The sequence below is a fragment of the Aquarana catesbeiana genome, unplaced genomic scaffold (assembly GCF_042186555.1).
Source record: "Aquarana catesbeiana isolate 2022-GZ unplaced genomic scaffold, ASM4218655v1 unanchor95, whole genome shotgun sequence".
In the NCBI taxonomy this organism is placed as follows: domain Eukaryota; kingdom Metazoa; phylum Chordata; class Amphibia; order Anura; family Ranidae; genus Aquarana; species Aquarana catesbeiana.
Genome location: NW_027362756.1, coordinates 1 through 18,349, shown reverse-complemented (window position 1 = coordinate 18,349; position 18,349 = coordinate 1). Strand labels below are relative to the sequence as shown.

General features: G+C 50.8%; 1 protein-coding gene across 4 annotated transcripts in view; it reads right to left on the bottom strand.

Annotated features, from left to right (window-relative positions):
* The window catches only part of LOC141124026 (uncharacterized), a 121,662-nt gene extending 104,724 nt beyond the window's left edge, over positions 1-16,938 (bottom strand). For all 4 annotated transcript variants that reach the window (XR_012240760.1, XR_012240761.1, XR_012240762.1 and 1 more), the window contains exon 1: positions 16,631-16,938. Coding sequence is in view for 1 of the 4 variants with exons in the window: in XM_073612103.1 (XP_073468204.1) it covers positions 16,631-16,692 (62 nt within the window). In the remaining 3 variants the exon portion in view is untranslated. The remainder of the gene's footprint in view (positions 1-16,630) is intronic.
* Positions 16,939-18,349: the final 1,411 nt, after the last annotated feature.

The following is an 18,349-nucleotide window of genomic DNA, read 5'->3' as shown; positions in this document are numbered from 1 at the left end:
AGTGGGAACATTAGAGTGTCAGCTCCTGGGCCCAGTCATAGACTATAGAGGGGACATTGGAGTGTCAGCTCCTGGGCCCAGTCATAGACTATAGTGGGGACATTAGAGTGTCAGCTCCTGGGCTCAGTCATAGACTAGAGTGTCAGCTCCTGGGCTCAGTCATAGACTATAGTGGGGACATTGGAGTGTCAGCTCCTGGGCCCAGTCATAGACTACAGTGGGAACATTAGAGTGTCAGCTCCTGGGCTCAGTCATAGACTATAGAGGGGACATTGGAGTGTCAGCTCCTGGGCCCAGTCATAGACTACAGTGGGAACATTAGAGTGTCAGCTCCTGGGCCCAGTCATAGACTATAGAGGGGACATTGGAGTGTCAGCTCCTGGGCCCAGTCATAGACTATAGTGGGGACATTAGAGTGTCAGCTCCTGGGCTCAGTCATAGACTAGAGTGTCAGCTCCTGGGCCCAGTCATAGACTATAGTGGGGACATTAGAGTGTCAGCTCCTGGGCTCAGCCAAAGACTATAGTGGGGACATTAGAGTGTCAGCTCCTGGGCCCAGTCATAGACTAGAGTGTCAGCTCCTGGGCTCAGCCATAGACTATAGAGGGGACATTGGAGTGTCAGCTCCCGGGCTCAGTCATAGACTATAGTGGGGACATTAGAGTGTCAGCTCCCGGGCTCAGTCATAGACTATAGTGGGGACATTAGAGTGTCAGCTCCTGGGCTCAGTCATAGACTATAGTGGGGACATTAGAGTGTCAGCTCCTGGGCTCAGCCATAGACTATAGAGGGGACATTAGAGTGTCAGCTCCTGGGCTCAGCCATACACTATAGTGGGGACATTAGAGTGTCAGCTCCTGAGCTCAGCCATAGACTATAGTGGGGACATTGGAGTGTCAGCTCCTGGGCTCAGTCATAGACTATAGTGGGGACATTAGAGTGTCAGCTCCTGGGCTCAGTCATACACTATAGTGGGGACATTAGAGTGTCAGCTCCTGGGCCCAGTCATAGACTAGAGTGGGGACATTAGAGTGTCAGCTCCTGGGCTCAGTCATACACTATAGTGGGGACATTAGAGTGTCAGCTCCTGGGCCCAGTCATAGACTAGAGTGTCAGCTCCTGGGCCCAGTCATAGACTACATTGGGGACATTGGAGTGTCAGCTCCTGGGCCCAGTCATAGACTATAGTGGGGACATTAGAGTGTCAGCTCCTGGGCTGAGCCATAGACTATAGTGGGGACATTAGAGTGTCAGCTCCTGGGCCCAGTCATAGACTACATTGGGGACATTGGAGTGTCAGCTCCTGGGCCCAGTCATAGACTGTATTGGGGACATTGGAGTGTCAGCTCCTGGGCTCAGCCATAGACTATAGTGGGGACATTAGAGTGTCAGCTCCTGGGCTCAGTCATACACTATAGTGGGGACATTAGAGTGTCAGCTCCTGGGCCCAGTCATAGACTAGAGTGTCAGCTCCTGGGCCCAGTCATAGACTACATTGGGGACATTGGAGTGTCAGCTCCTGGGCCCAGTCATAGACTATAGTGGGGACATTAGAGTGTCAGCTCCTGGGCTGAGCCATAGACTATAGAGGGGACATTGGAGTGTCAGCTCCCGGGCTCAGTCATAGACTATAGTGGGGACATTAGAGTGTCAGCTCCCGGGCTCAGTCATAGACTATAGTGGGGACATTAGAGTGTCAGCTCCTGGGCTCAGTCATAGACTATAGTGGGGACATTGGAGTGTCAGCTCCTGGGCTCAGCCATAGACTATAATGGGGACATTGGAGTGTCAGCTCCTGGGCTCAGCCATAGACTATAGAGGGGACATTAGAGTGTCAGCTCCTGGGCTCAGCCATACACTATAGTGGGGACATTAGAGTGTCAGCTCCTGAGCTCAGCCATAGACTATAGTGGGGACATTAGAGTGTCAGCTCCTGAGCTCAGCCATAGACTATAGTGGGGACATTAGAGTGTCAGCTCCGGGGCTCAGCCATAGACTATAGTGGGGACATTAGAGTGTCAGCTCCTGAGCTCAGCCATAGACTATAGTGGGGACATTAGAGTGTCAGCTCCTGGGCTCAGTCATAGACTATAGTGGGGAAGTGTCAGCTCCTGGGCCCAGTCATAGACTATAATGGGGACATTAGAGTGTCAGCTCCTGGGCTCAGCCATAGACTATAGTGGGGACATTAGAGTGTCAGCTCCAGGGCTCAGTCATAGACTATAGTGGGGACATTAGAGTGTCAGCTCCTGGGCTCAGTCATAGACTATAGTGGGGAAGTGTCAGCTCCTGGGCCCAGTCATAGACTATAATGGGGACATTAGAGTGTCAGCTCCTGGGCTCAGCCATAGACTATAGTGGGGACATTAGAGTGTCAGCTCCTGGGCTCAGCCATAGACTATAATGGGGACATTAGAGTGTCAGCTCCTGGGCCCAGTCATAGACTATAGTGGGGACATTAGAGTGTCAGCTCCTGAGCTCAGTCATAGACTATAGTGGGGACATTAGAGTGTCAGCTCCTGGGCTCAATCATAGACTATAGTGGGGACATTAGAGTGTCAGCTCCTGAGCTCAGCCATAGACTATAGTGGGGACATTAGAGTGTCAGCTCCTGAGCTCAGCCATAGACTATAGTGGGGACATTAGAGTGTCAGCTCCTGAGCTCAGCCATAGACTATAGTGGGGACATTAGAGTGTCAGCTCCTGGGCTCAGTCATAGACTATAGTGGGGAGGTGTCAGCTCCTGGGCTCAGCCATAGACTGTACTGGGGACATTAGAGTGTCAGCTCCTGGGCCCAGTCATAGACTGTACTGGGGACATTAGAGTGTCAGCTCCTGGGCCCAGTCATAGACTATAATGGAGACATTAGAGTGTCAGCTCCTGGGCTCAGTCATAGACAATATTGGGGCCATGGAGTGTCAGCTCCTGGGCTCAGTCATAGACTATAGTGGGGACATTAGAGTGTCAGCTCCTGGGCTCAGTCATAGACTATAGTGGGGACATTGGAGTGTCAGCTCCTGAGCTCAGTCATAGACTATAGTGGGGACATTGGAGTGTCAGCTCCTCTGCTCAGCCATAGACTATAGAGGGGACATTAGAGTGTCAGCTCCTGGGCTCAGTCATAGACTGTACTGGGGACATTAGAGTGTCAGCTCCTGGGCTCAGCCATAGACTATAGTGGGGACATTAGAGTGTCAGCTCCTGGGCTCAGTCATAGACTATAGTGGGGACATTAGAGTGTCAGCTCCTGAGCTCAGTCATAGACTATAGTGGGGACATTAGAGTGTCAGCTCCTGGGCTCAGTCATAGACTATAGTGGGGACATTAGAGTGTCAGCTCCTGGGCTCAGTCATAGACTATAGTGGGGACATTAGAGTGTCAGCTCCTGGGCTCAGTCATAGACTATAGTGGGGACATTAGAGTGTCAGCTCCTGGGCTCAATCATAGACTATAGTGGGGACATTAGAGTGTCAGCTCCTGGGCTCAGTCATAGACTATAGTGGGGACATTAGAGTGTCAGCTCCTGGGCTTAGCCATAGACTATAGTAGGGACATTAGAGTGTCAGCTCCTGGGCCCAGTCATAGACTATAGAGGAGACATTGGAGTGTCAGCTCCTGAGCTCAGCCATAGACTATAGTGGGGAAATTGGAGTGTCAGCTCCTGGGCTCAATCATAGACTATAGTGGGGACATTGGAGTGTCACCTCCTGGGCCCAGTCATAGACTATAGTGGGGACATTAGAGTGTCACCTCCTGGGCCCAGTCATAGACTATAGTGGGGACATTAGAGTGTCAGCTCCTGGGCTCAGCCATAGACTGTACTGGGGACAGAGTGTCAGCTCCTGGGCTCAGCCATAGACTACAGTGGGGACATTAGAGTGTCAGCTCCTGGGCTCAGCCATAGACTATAGTGGGGACATTGGAGTGTCAGCTTCTGGGCCCAGTCATAGACTATAGTGGGGCCATTGGAGTGTCAGCCCCTGGGCCCAGTCATAGACTATAGTGGGGCCATTGGAGTGTCAGCCCCTGGGCTCAGTCATAGACTATAATGGGGACATTGGAGTGTCAGCTCCTGGGCTCAGCCATAGACTATAGGGGGGACATTAGAGTGTCAGCTCCTGGGCTCAGCTATAGACTGTACTGGGGACAGAGTGTCAGCTCCTGGGCTCAGCCATAGACTATAATGGGGATATTAGAGTGTCAGCTCCTGGGCCCAGCCATAGACTACAGTGGGGACATTAGAGTGTCAGCTCCTGGGCTCAGCCATAGACTACAGTGGGGACATTAGAGTGTCAGCTCCTGGGCTCAGTCATAGACTATAGTGGGGCCATTGGAGTGTCAGCTCCTGGGCTCAGTCATAGACTAAAGTGTCAGCTCCTGGGCCCAGTCATAGACTATAGTGGGGACATTAGAGTGTCAGCTCCAGGGCCCAGTCATAAACTATAGTGGGGACATTGGAGTGTCAGCTCCAGGGCTCAGTCATAGACTAAAGTGTCAGCTCCTGGGCTCAGTCATAGACTATAGTGGGGACATTAGAGTGTCAGCTCCTGGGCTCAGTCATAGACTATAGTGGGGACATTGGAGTGTCAGCTCCTGGGCTCAATCATAGACTATAGTGGGGACATTGGAGTGTCAGCTCCTGGGCTCAATCATAGACTATAGTGGGGACATTAGAGTGTCAGCTCCTGGGCTCAGTCATAGACTATAATGGGGACATTGGAGTGTCAGCTCCTGGGCTCAGTCATAGACTATAATGGGGACATTAGAGTGTCAGCTCCCGGGCTCAGTCATAGACTATAGTGGGGACATTGGAGTGTCAGCTCCTGGGCTCAGCCATAGACTATAGTGGGGACATTAGAGTGTAAGCTCCTGGGCTCAGCCATAGACTATAGAGGGGACATTGGAGTGTCAGCTCCTGGGCTCAGTCATAGATTATAGTGGGGCCATTGGAGTGTCAGCTGCTGGGCTCAGTCATAGACTATAGTGGGGACATTGGAGTGTCAGCTCCTGGGCTCAGTCATAGATTATAGTGGGGCCATTGGAGTGTCAGCTGCTGGGCTCAGTCATAGACTATAGTGGGGACATTGGAGTGTCAGCTCCTGGGCTCAGTCATAGACTATAGTGGGGACATTAGAGTGTCAGCTCCTGGGCTCAGTCATAGACTATAGTGGGGACATTCGAGTGTCAGCTCCTGGGCTCAGTCATAGACTATAGTGGGGACATTAGAGTGTCAGCCCCTGGGCCCAGTCATAGACTATAATGGGGACATTGGAGTGTCAGCTCCTGGGCTCAGTCATAGACTATAGTGGGGACATTAGAGTGTCAGCTCCTGTGCTCAGCCATAGACTATAGAGGGGACATTGGAGTGTCAGCTCCCAGGCTCAGTCATAGACTGTACTGGGGACATTAGAGTGTCAGCTTCTGGGCTCAGTCATATACTATAGTGGGGACATTAGAGTGTCAGCTCCTGGGCTCAGCCATAGACTATAGTGGGGACATTAGAGTGTCAGCTCCTGGGCTCAGTCATAGCCTATAGTGGGGACATTAGAGTGTCAGCTCCTGGGCTCAGCCATAGACTATAGTGGGGACATTAGAGTGTCAGCTCCTGGGCTCAGCCATAGACTATAGTGGGGACATTAGAGTGTCAGCTCCTGGGCCCAGTCATAGACTATAGTGAGGACATTAGAGTGTCAGCTCCTGGGCTCAGTCATAGACTATAGTGGGGACATTGGAGTGTCAGCTCCTGAGCTCAGCCATAGACTATAGTGGGGACATTAGAGTGTCAGCTCCTGGGCCCAGTCATACACTATAGTGGGGACATTAGAATGTCAGTTCCTGGGCTCAGTCATAGACTGTACTGGGGACATTAGAGTGTCAGTTCCTGGGCCCAGTCATAGACTATAGTGGGGCCATTGGAGTGTCAGCTCCTAGGCTCAGTCATAGACTATAGTGGGGACATTAGAGTGTCAGCTCCTGGGCTCAGTCATAGACTATAGTGGGAACATTAGAGTGTCAGCTCCCGGGCTCAGCCATAGACTATAGAGGGGACATTGGAGTGTCAGCTCCTGGGCTCAGTCATAGACTATAGTGGGGACATTGGAGTGTCAGCTCCTGGGCCCAGTCATCGACTATAGTGGGGCCATTGGAGTGTCAGCTCCTGGGCTCAGTCATAGACTATAGTGGGGCCATTGGAGTGTCAGCTCCTGGGCTCAGTCATAGACTATAGTGGGGACATTGGAGTGTCAGCTCCTGGGCTCAGTCATAGACTATAGTGGGGACATTGGAGTGTCAGCTCCTGGGCCCAGTCATAGACTATAGAGGGGACATTGGAGTGTCAGCTCCTGGGCCCAGTCATAGACTACAGTGGGAACATTAGAGTGTCAGCTCCTGGGCTCAGCCAAAGACTATAGTGGGGACATTGGAGTGTCAGCTCCTGGGCCCAGTCATAGACTATAGAGGGGACATGGGAGTGTCAGCTCCTGGGCCCAGTCATAGACTACAGTGGGAACATTAGAGTGTCAGCTCCTGTGCTCAGTCATAGACTATAGAGGGGACATTGGAGTGTCAGCTCCTGGGCCCAGTCATAGACTATAGAGGGGACATTAGAGTGTCAGCTCCTGGGCCCAGTCATAGAATAGAGTGTCAGCTCCTGGGCTCAGCCATAGACTATAGAGGGGACATTGGAGTGTCAGCTCCTGGGCCCAGTCATAGACTACAGTGGGAACATTAGAGTGTCAGCTCCTGGGCCCAGTCATAGACTATAGAGGGGACATTGGAGTGTCAGCTCCTGGGCCCAGTCATAGACTATAGTGGGGACATTAGAGTGTCAGCTCCTGGGCTCAGTCATAGACTAGAGTGTCAGCTCCTGGGCCCAGTCATAGACTATAGTGGGGACATTAGAGTGTCAGCTCCTGGGCTCAGCCAAAGACTATAGTGGGGACATTAGAGTGTCAGCTCCTGGGCCCAGTCATAGACTAGAGTGTCAGCTCCTGGGCTCAGCCATAGACTATAGAGGGGACATTGGAGTGTCAGCTCCCGGGCTCAGTCATAGACTATAGTGGGGACATTAGAGTGTCAGCTCCTGGGCTCAGCCATAGACTATAGAGGGGACATTAGAGTGTCAGCTCCTGGGCTCAGCCATACACTATAGTGGGGACATTAGAGTGTCAGCTCCTGAGCTCAGCCATAGACTGTATTGGGGACATTGGAGTGTCAGCTCCTGGGCTCAGCCATAGACTATAGTGGGGACATTAGAGTGTCAGCTCCTGGGCTAAGCCATAGACTATAGTGGGGACATTAGAGTGTCAGCTCCTGGGCTCAGTCATAGACTATAGTGGGGAAATTGGAGTGTCAGCTCCTGGGCTCAGCCATAGACTATAGTGGGGACATTAGAGTGTCAGCTCCTGGGCTCAGTCATACACTATAGTGGGGACATTAGAGTGTCAGCTCCTGGGCCCAGTCATAGACTAGAGTGTCAGCTCCTGGGCCCAGTCATAGACTATAGTGGGGACATTGGAGTGTCAGCTCCTGGGCTCAGCCATAGACTATAGAGGGGACATTGGAGTGTCAGCTCCTGGGCCCAGTCATAGACTATAGTGGGGACATTAGAGTGTCAGCTCCCGGGCTCAGTCATAGACTATAGTGGGGACATTAGAGTGTCAGCTCCTGGGCTCAGTCATAGACTATAGTGGGGACATTGGAGTGTCAGCTCCTGGGCTCAGCCATAGACTATAATGGGGACATTGGAGTGTCAGCTCCTGGGCTCAGCCATAGACTATAGAGGGGACATTAGAGTGTCAGCTCCTGGGCTCAGCCATACACTATAGTGGGGACATTAGAGTGTCAGCTCCTGAGCTCAGCCATAGACTATAGTGGGGACATTAGAGTGTCAGCTCCTGAGCTCAGCCATAGACTATAGTGGGGACATTGGAGTGTCAGCTCCTGGGCTCAGTCATAGACTGTACTGGGGACATTGGAGTGTCAGCTCCTGGGCTCAGTCATGGACTGTACTGGGGACATTAGAGTGTCAGCTCCTGGGCTCAGTCATGGACTGTACTGGGGACATTAGAGTGTCAGCTCCTGAGCTCAGCCATAGACTATAGTGGGGACATTAGAGTGTCAGCTCCTGAGCTCAGCCATAGACTATAGTGGGGACATTAGAGTGTCAGCTCCTGGGCTCAGTCATAGACTATAGTGGGGAAGTGTCAGCTCCTGGGCCCAGTCATAGACTATAGTGGGGACATTAGAGTGTCAGCTCCAGGGCTCAGTCATAGACTATACTGGGGACATTGGAGTGTCAGCTCCTGGGCTCAGCCATAGACAATAGTGAGGACATTAGAGTGTCAGCTCCTGGGCTCAGTCATATACTATAGTGGTAACATTAGAGTGTCAGCTCCTGGGCTCAGCCATAGACTGTACTGGGGACATTAGAGTGTCAGCTCCTGGGCTCAGTCATAGACTATAGTGGAGACATTAGAGTGTCAGCTCCTGGGCTCAGTCATAGACTATAGTGGGTCCATTGGAGTGTCAGCTCCTGGGCTCAGTCATAGACTATAGTGGGGACATTAGAGTGTCAGCTCCTGGGCTCAGCCAAAGACTATAGTGGGTACATTAGAGTGTCAGCTCCTGGGCTCAGCCATAGACTATAGTGGGTACATTAGAGTGTCAGCTCCTGGGCTCAGCCAAAGACTATACTGGGGACATTGGAGTGTTAGCTCCTGGGCTCAGCCATAGACTATAGTAGGGACATTGGAGTGTCAGCTCCTGAGCTCAACCATAGACTATAGTGGGGACATTAGAGTGTCAGCTCCTGGGCCCAGTCATAGACTATAGTGGGGCCATTGGAGTGTCAGCTCCTGGGCCCAGTCATAGACTATAATGGGGACATTAGAGTGTCAGCTCCTGGGCCCAGTCATAGACTATAGTGGGGCCATTGGAGTGTCAGCTCCTGAGCTCAGCCATAGACTATAGTGGGGACATTAGAGTGTCAGCTCCTGGGCCCAGTCATAGACTATAGTGGGGACATTAGAGTGTCAGCTCCTGGGCCCAGTCATAGACTATAGTGGGGCCATTGGAGTGTCAGCTCCTGGGCCCAGTCATAGACTATAGTGGGGCCATTGGAGTGTCAGCTCCTGGGCTCAATCATAGACTATAGTGGGGACATTAGAGTGTCAGCTCCTGGGCTCAGTCATAGACTGTACTGGGGACATTAGAGTGTCAGCTCCTGGGCTCAGTCATAGACTATAGTGGGGACATTAGAGTGTCAGCTCCTGGGCTCAGTCATAGACTATAGTGGGGACATTAGAGTGTCAGCTCCTGGGCCCAGTCATAGACTATAGTGGGGACATTAGAGTGTCAGCTCCTGGGCTCAGTCATAGACTATAGTGGGGATATTGGAGTGTCAGCTCCTGGGCTCAGTCATAGACTATAGTGAGGACATTAGAGTGTCAGCTCCTGGGCTTAGCCATAGACTATAGTGGGGACATTAGAGTGTCAGCTCCTGGGCTCAGCCATAGACTATAGTGGGGACATTGGAGTGTCAGCTCCTGGGCTCAGTCATACACTATAGTGGGGACATTGGAGTGTCAGCTCCTGGGCTCAGTCATAGACTATAGTGGGGACATTGGAGTGTCAGCTCCTGGGCTCAGTCATAGACTATAGTGGGGACATTGGAGTCTCAGCTCCTGGGCTCAGCCATAGACTATAGTGGGGACATTGGAGTGTCAGCTCCTGGGCTCAGCCATAGACTATAGTGGGGACATTAGAGTGTAAGCTCCTGGGCTCAGCCATAGACTATAGTGGGGACATTAGAGTGTCAGCTCCTGGGCTCAGCCATAGACTGTACTGGGGACATTAGAGTGTCAGCTACTGGGCCCAGTCATAGAATATAGTGGGGACATTGGAGTGTCAGCTCCTGGGCTCAGCCATAGACTATAGAGGGGACATTGGAGTGTCAGCTCCTGGGCTCAGCCATAGACTGTACTGGGGACATTGGAGTGTCAGCTCCTGGGCTCAGTCATACACTATAGTGGGGACATTGGAGTGTCAGCTCCTGGGCTCAGTCATAGACTATAGTGGGGAAGTGTCAGCTCCTGGGCCCAGTCATAGACTATAGTGGGGACATTAGAGTGTCAGCTCCTGAGCTCAGCCATAGACTATAGTGGGGACATTAGAGTGTCAGCTCCTGAGCTCAGCCATAGACTATAGTGGGGACATTAGAGTGTCAGCTCCTGAGCTCAGCCATAGACTATAGTGGGGACATTAGAGTGTCAGCTCCTAGGCTCAGCCATAGACTGTACTGGGGACATTAGAGTGTCAGCTCCTGGGCCCAGTCATAGACTATACTGGGGACATTGGAGTGTCAGCTCCTGGGCTCAGCCATAGACAATAGTGAGGACATTAGAGTGTCAGCTCCTGGGCCCAGTCATGGACTATAGTGGGGCCATTGGAGTGTCAGCTCCTGGGCTCAATCATAGACTATAGTGGGGACATTAGAGTGTCAGCTCCTGGGCTCAGTCATATACTATAGTGGTAACATTAGAGTGTCAGCTCCTGGGCTCAGCCATAGACTGTACTGGGGACATTAGAGTGTCAGCTCCTGGGCTCAGTCATAGACTATAGTGGAGACATTAGAATGTCAGCTCCTGGGCTCAGTCATAGACTATAGTGGGGACATTAGAGTGTCAGCTCCTGGGCTCAGTCATAGACTATAGTGGAGACATTAGAGTGTCAGCTCCTGGGCTCAGTCATAGACTATAGTGGGGACATTAGAGTGTCAGCTCCCGGGCTCAGTCATAGACTATAGTGGGGACATTAGAGTGTCAGCTCCTGGGTCCAGTCATAGACAATAATGGGGACATTGGAGTGTCAGCTCCTGGGCTCAGCCATAGACTATAGTAGGGACATTGGAGTGTCAGCCCCTGGGCCCAGTCATAGACTATAGTGGGGACATTAGAGTGTCAGCTCCTGGGCTCAGTCATTGACTATAGTGGGGACATTAGAGTGTCAGCTCCTGGGCCCAGTCATAGACTATAGTGGGGACATTAGAGTGTCAGCTCCTGGGCTCAGTCATTGACTATAGTGGGGACATTGGAGTGTCAGCTCCTGGGCTCAGCCATAGACTATAATGGGGACATTAGAGTGTCAGCTCCTAGGCCAAGTCATAGACTATAATGGGGATATTAGAGTGTCAGCTCCTGGGCTCAGTCATTGACTATAGTGGGGACATTAGAGTGTCAGCTCCTGGGCCCAGTCATAGACTATAGTGGGGACATTAGAGTGTCAGCTCCTGGGCTCAGTCATAGACTATAGTGGGGATATTAGAGTGTCAGCTCCTGGGCTCAGTCATTGACTATAGTGGGGACATTAGAGTGTCAGCTCCTGGGCCCAGTCATAGACTATAGTGGGGACATTGGAGTGTCAGCTCCTGGGCTCAGCCATAGACTATAGTGGGGACATTAGAGTGTCAGCTCCTGAGCCCAGTCATAGACTATAGTGGGGACATTAGAGTGTCAGCTCCAGGGCCCAGTCATGGACTATAATGGGGACATTAGAGTGTCAGCGCCTGGGCTCAGTCATAGACTATAGTGGGGACATTGGAGTGTCAGCTCCTGGGCCCAATCATAGACTATAGTGGGGACATTAGAGTGTCAGCTCCTGGGCTCAGTCATAGACTATAGTGGGGACATTAGAGTGTCAGCTCCTGAGCTCAGCCATAGACTATAGTGGGGACATTAGAGTGTCAGCTCCTGAGCTCAGCCATAGCCTATAGTGGGGACATTGGAGTGTCAGCTCCTGGGCTTAGCCATAGACTGTACTGGGGACATTAGAGTGTCAGCTCCTGATCTCAGCCATAGACTATAGTGGGGACATTAGAGTGTCAGCTCCTGGGCTCAGCCATAGACTATAGTGGGGATATTGGAGTGTCAGCTGCTGGGCTCAGTCATAGACTATAGTGAGGACATTGGAGTGTCAGCTCCTGGGCTCAGCCATAGACTATAGTGGGGACATTAGAGTGTCAGCTCCTGGGCTCAGCCATAGACTATAGTGGGGACATTAGAGTGTCAGCTCCTGGGCTCAGCCATAGACTATAGTGGGGACATTAGAGTGTCAGCTCCTGGGCTCAGTCATAAACTATAGTGGGGACATTGGAGTGTCAGCTCCTGGGCTCAGCCATAGACTATAGTGGGGAAGTGTCAGTTCCTGGGCCCAGTCATAGACTATAGTGGGGACATTGGAGTGTCAGCTCCTGGGCCCAGTCATAGACTATAATGGGGACATTAGAGTGTCAGCTCCTGGGCCCAGTCATAGACTATAATGGGGACATTAGAGTGTCAGCTCCTGGGCTCAGTCATATACTATAGTGGGGACATTGGAGTGTCAGCTCCTGGGCTCAGCCATAGACTATAGTGGGGAAGTGTCAGTTCCTGGGCCCAGTCATAGACTATAGTGGGGACATTGGAGTGTCAGCTCCTGGGCCCAGTCATAGACTATAATGGGGACATTAGAGTGTCAGCTCCTGGGCCCAGTCATAGACTATAATGGGGACATTAGAGTGTCAGCTCCTGGGCTCAGTCATAGACTGCACTGGGGACATTAGAGTGTTAGCTCCTAGGCTCAGTCATAGACTATAGTGGGGACATTAGAGTGTCAGCTCCTGGGCTCAGTCATAGACTATAGTGGGGACATTAGAGTGTCAGCTCCTGGGCTCAGTCATAGACTATAGTGGGGACATTGGAGTGTCAGCTCCTGGGCCCAGTCATAGACTAGAGTGTCAGCTCCTGGGCCCAGTCATAGACTATAGTGGGGACATTAGAATGTCAGCTCCTGGGCTCAGTCATAGACTATAGTGGGGACATTAGAATGTCAGCTCCTGGGCTCAGTCATAGACTATAGTGGGGACATTAGAATGTCAGCTCCTGGGCTCAGTCATAGACTATAGTGAGGACATTAGAGTGTCAGCTCCTGGGCTCAGTCATAGACTATAGTGGGGACATTAGAATGTCAGCTCCTGGGCCCAGTCATAGACTATAGAGGGGACATTAGAATGTCAGCTCCTGGGCTCAGTCATAAACTATATTGGTGACATTAGAGTGTCAGCTCCTGGGCCCAGTCATAGACTATAGTGAGGACATTAGAGTGTCAGCTCCTGGGCTCAGTCATAGACTATAGTGGGGACATTAGAATGTCAGCTCCTGGGCTCAGTCATAGACTATAGTGCGGACATCAGAGTGTCAGCTCCTGGGCTCAGTCATAGACTATAGTGGGGAAATTGGAGTGTTAGCTCCTGGGCCAAGTCATAGATTATAGTGGGGCCATTGGAGTGTCAGCTCCTGGGCTCAGTCATAGACTATAGTGGGGACATTGGAGTGTCAGCTCCTGGGCCCAGTCATAGACTATAGTGAGGACATTAGAGTGTCAGCTCCTGGGCCCAGTCATAGACTATAGTGGGGACATTAGAGTGTTAGCTCCTGGGCCAAGTCATAGATTATAGTGGGGCCATTGGAGTGTCAGCTCCTGGGCTCAGTCATAGACTATAGTGGGGACATTGGAGTGTCAGCTCCTGGGCCCAGTCATAGACTATAGTGAGGACATTAGAGTGTCAGCTCCTGGGCTCAGCCATAGACTATAGTGGGGAAACTGGAGTGTCAGCTCCTGGGCTCAGCCATAGACTATAGTGGGGACATTAGAGTGTCAGCTCCTGGGCTCAGTCATAGACTATAGTGGGGACATTAGAGTGTCAGCTCCTGGGCTCAGTCATAGACTATAGTGGGGACATTGGAGTGTCAGCTCCTGGGCTCAGCCATAGACTATAGAGGGGACATTGGAGTGTCAGCTCCTGGGCTCAGTCATAGACTATAGTGGGGACATTGGAGTGTCAGCTCCCGGGCCCAGTCATAGACTATAGAGGGGACATTGGAGTGTCAGCTCCTGAGCTCAGCCATAGACTATAGTGGGGACATTAGAGTGTCAGCTCCTGGGCTCAGTCATAGACTATAGTGGGGACATTAGAGTGTCAGCTCCTGGGCTCAGTCATAGACTATAGTGGGGACATTAGAGTGTCAGCTCCTGGGCTCAGTCATGGACTGTACTGGGGACATTAGAGTGTCAGCTCCTGGGCTCAGCCATAGACTGTACTGGGGATATTAGAGTGTCAGCTGCTGGGTCCAGTCATAGACTATAGTGGGGAAATTGGAGTGTCAGCTCCTGGGCTCAGCCATAGACTATAGTGGGGAAATTGGAGTGTCAGCTCCTGGGCTCAGCCATAGACTATAGTGGGGAAATTGGAGTGTCAGCTCCTGGGCTCAGCCATAGACTATAGTGGGGATACTAGAGTGTCAGCTGCTGGGTCCAGTCATAGACTGTACTGGGGAAATTGGAGTGTCAGCTCCTGGGCTCAGCCATAGACTATAGTGGGGACATTAGAGTGTCAGCTCCTGGGCTCAGCCATAGACTATAGTGGGGACATTAGAGTGTCAGCTCCTGGGCTCAGCCATAGACTATAGTGGGGACATTGGAGTGTCAGCTCCTGGGCTCAGTCATAGACTATAGTGGGGAAATTGGAGTGTCAGCTCCTGGGCTCAGCCATAGACAATAGTGAGGACATTAGAGTGTCAGCTCCTGGGCTCAGTCATAGACTATAGTGGGGAAGTGTCAGCTCCTGGGCCCAGTCATAGACTATAGTGGGGACATTGGAGTGTCAGCTCCTGGGCTCAGTCATAGACTATAGTGGGGACATTGGAGTGTCAGCTCCTGGGCTCAGTCATACACTATAGTGGGGACATTGGAGTGTCAGCTCCTGGGCTCAGTCATAGACTTTAGTGGGGACATTGGAGTGTCAGCTCCTGGGCTCAGTCATACACTATAGTGGGGACATTGGAGTGTCAGCTCCTGGGCTCAGTCATAGACTATAGTGGGGACATTGGAGTGTCAGCTCCTGGGCTCAGCCATAGACAATAGTGAGGACATTAGAGTGTCAGCTCCTGGGCCCAGTCATATACTATAGTGGTAACATTAGAGTGTCAGCTCCTGGGCTCAGTCATATACTATAGTGGTAACATTAGAGTGTCAGCTACTGGGCTCAGTCATAGACTATAGTGGGGAAATTAGAGTGTCAGCTACTGAGCTCAGTCATAGACTATAGTGGGGACATTAGAGTGTCAGCTCCTGGGCTCAGCCATAGACTATAGTGGGGACATTAGAGTGTCAGCTCCTAGGCTCAGTCATAGACTATAGTGGGGACATTAGAGTGTCAGCTCCTGGGCTCAGTCATAGACTATAGTGAAGACATTAGAGTGTCAGCTGCTGGGCTCAGTCATACACTATAGTGGGGACATTAGAGTGTCAGCTCCTGGGCTCAGACATAGACTATAGTGGGGACATTAGAGTGTCAGCTCCTGGGCTCAGTCATAGACTATAGTAGGGACATTAGAGTGTCAGCTCCTGGGCTCATAGACTGCAGTGGGGACATTAGAGTGTCAGCTCCTGGGCCCAGTCATAGACTATAGTGGGGGCATTAGAGTGTCAGCTCCTGGGCTCAGTCATAGACTATAATGGGGACATTAGAGTGTCAGCTCCTGGGCCCAGTCATAGACTATAGTGGGGACATTAGAGTGCCAGCTCCTGGGCTCAGTCATAGACTATAGTGGGGACATTAGAGTGTCAGCTCCTGGGCTCAGTCATAGACTATAGTGGGGACATTGGAGTGTCAGCTCCTGGGCTCAGTCATAGACTATAGTGGGGACATTAGAGTGCCAGCTCCTGGGCTCAGTCATAGACTATAGTGGGGACATTAGAGTGTCAGCTCCTGGGCTCAGTCATAGACTATAGTGGGGACATTGGAGTGTCAGCTCCTGGACCCAGTCATAGACTATAGTGGGGACATTGGAGTGTCAGCTCCTGGGCCCAGTCATAGACTATAGTGGGGACATTAGAGTGTCAGCTCCTGGGCTCAGTCATAGACTATAGTGGGGACATTGGAGTGTCAGCTCCTGGGCTCATAGACTGCAGTGGGGACATTAGAGTGTCAGCTCCTGGGCTCAGTCATAGACTATAGTGGGGACATTAGAGTGTCAGCTCCTGGGCCCAGTCATAGACTATAGTGGGTACAACAGAGTGTCAGCTCCTGGGCTCAGTCATAGACTATAGTGGGGACATTAGAGTGTCAGCTCCTGGGCCCAGTCATAGACTATAGTGGGTACAACAGAGTGTCAGCTCCTGGGCTCAGTCATAGACTATAGTGGGGACATTAGAGTGTCAGCTCCTGGGCCCAGCCATAGACTGCAGTGGGGACATTAGAGTGTCAGCTCCTGGGCCCAGTCATAGGCTATAGTGGGGACATTAGAGTGTCAGCTCCTGGGCTCAGCCATGGACTATAGTGGGGACATTAGAGTGTCAGCTCCTGGGCTCAGCCATAGACTATAGTGGGGACATTAGAGTGTCAGCTCCTGGGCTCAGCCATAGACTATAGTGGGGACATTAGAGTGTCAGCTCCTGGGCTCAGTCATAGACTATAGTGGGGACATTGGAGTGTCAGCTCCTGGGCTCAGTCATAGACTATAGTGGGGACATTAGAGTGTCAGCTCCTGGGCTCAGTCATAGACTATAGTGGGGACATTGGAATGTTCTTACCTCCCTTGCGCCCGCTTTCCTTTTCTTTTCTCATTAGGTTTGTATTGCTCTCGCAGTGTCATGATGAATTGCACAGAACTCAGGAGATTGCGGAAGAAACTGAGACAGATTGAGACATTAGAACACCTTCCCCGGGAGCTGAGCCCCTGTGAGACCACCAAGGTACAGTATAAGGGGGTCTGGAGGGGATCCCTTCACACACATTGCTCAGGATTGGCTTCCCGATGTCTGGAGAAATGATGTTCAGCTGAGACCAAAGTACACGGGGAGATAAACTGCATGAAAAAGAGACGCAGGAGATCAGCAGCATTTATAGCAAAAACAGATGAAAAAAAAAATAAAACAGGACATTATAGAAAATAAAAATGGTGATGTTTTTTTAATGATATTCAGTGTTCGGGTTTTACATTTACTTTATAATCGTAGCTCTATACATTCCGCTCTCAGATATGCCACAGATTGATTTAATGATTGTACAGATTAGTTATGAGGCAGAGGAGCCCATAGTAACCAATCAGCTGTGATCACTGCAGCCTGTCAGTGCAATGTATGGGCTCAGCACTCACAGCTCTCACTCCCAGCCACAGGAATCACATTCCCACCATAGGGATTTGCAGAGTCATTAAACACTGAGAATCCCAGCGGAGTGATGTGTGTGTTCCAGGGGCAAGATACAGGTGAGAGACCAATGTACAGTATCTGACAAAAGTAAGTACACCCCTCAGTGACATTTGTGTAAATCTTTTCTTCTATCTTTTCATGTGACAACACTGAAGAAATGACACTTGTCTACAATGTAAAGTAGTGAGTGTACAGCTTGTATAACAGTGTAAATTTGCTGTCCCCTCAAAATAACTCAACACACAGCCATTAATGTCTAAACCGCTGGCAACAAAAGTCAGTACACCCAAAAGTGAAAATGTCCAAATTGGGACCAATTTGCCATTTTCCCTCCCTGGTGTCATGTGACTCGTTAGTGTTACAAGGTCTCAGGTGTGAATGGGGAGCAGGTGTGTTAAATTTGGTCTTATCGCTCTCACTCTCTCATACTGGTCACTGGAAGTACAACATGGCACCTCATGGCAAAGAACTCTCTGAGGATCTGAAAAAAAGAATTGTTGCTCTACATAAAGATGGCCTAGGCTATAAGAAGATTGCCAAGACCCTGAAACTGATCTGCAGCACGGTGGCCAAGACCATACAGCGGTATAACAGGACAGTTTCCACTCAGAACAGGCCTCGCCATGGTCCACCAAAGAAGTTGAGGTCACGTGCTCAGCATCATATCCAGAGGTTGTCTTTGGGAAATAGACGTATGAGTGCTGCCAGCATTGCTGCAGAGGTTGTAGGGGTGGGGGGTCAGCCTGTCAGTCCTCAGACCATACGCCGCACACTGCATCAAATTGGTCTGCATGGCTGTCATCCCAGAAGGAAGCCTCTTCTAAAGATGATGTACAAGAAAGACCACAAACAGTTTGCTGAAGACAAGCAGACTAAGGACCAGGGCCGGACTGAGTATGAAAACCAGCCCTGGAAAAAATGTCATACCAGCCCCATAGCATTATTATACCAGCCCAACAGCATAACGTCATTATTTTCTTGTTCATAAAATGGAAAACCATGCATTTTAAAGCACATTTAAAGAGTGCATTATATATAGATAAGACACATATAAAAGCACATAGGGCTTTATATATAAATATACACTGCTGTGTGTTC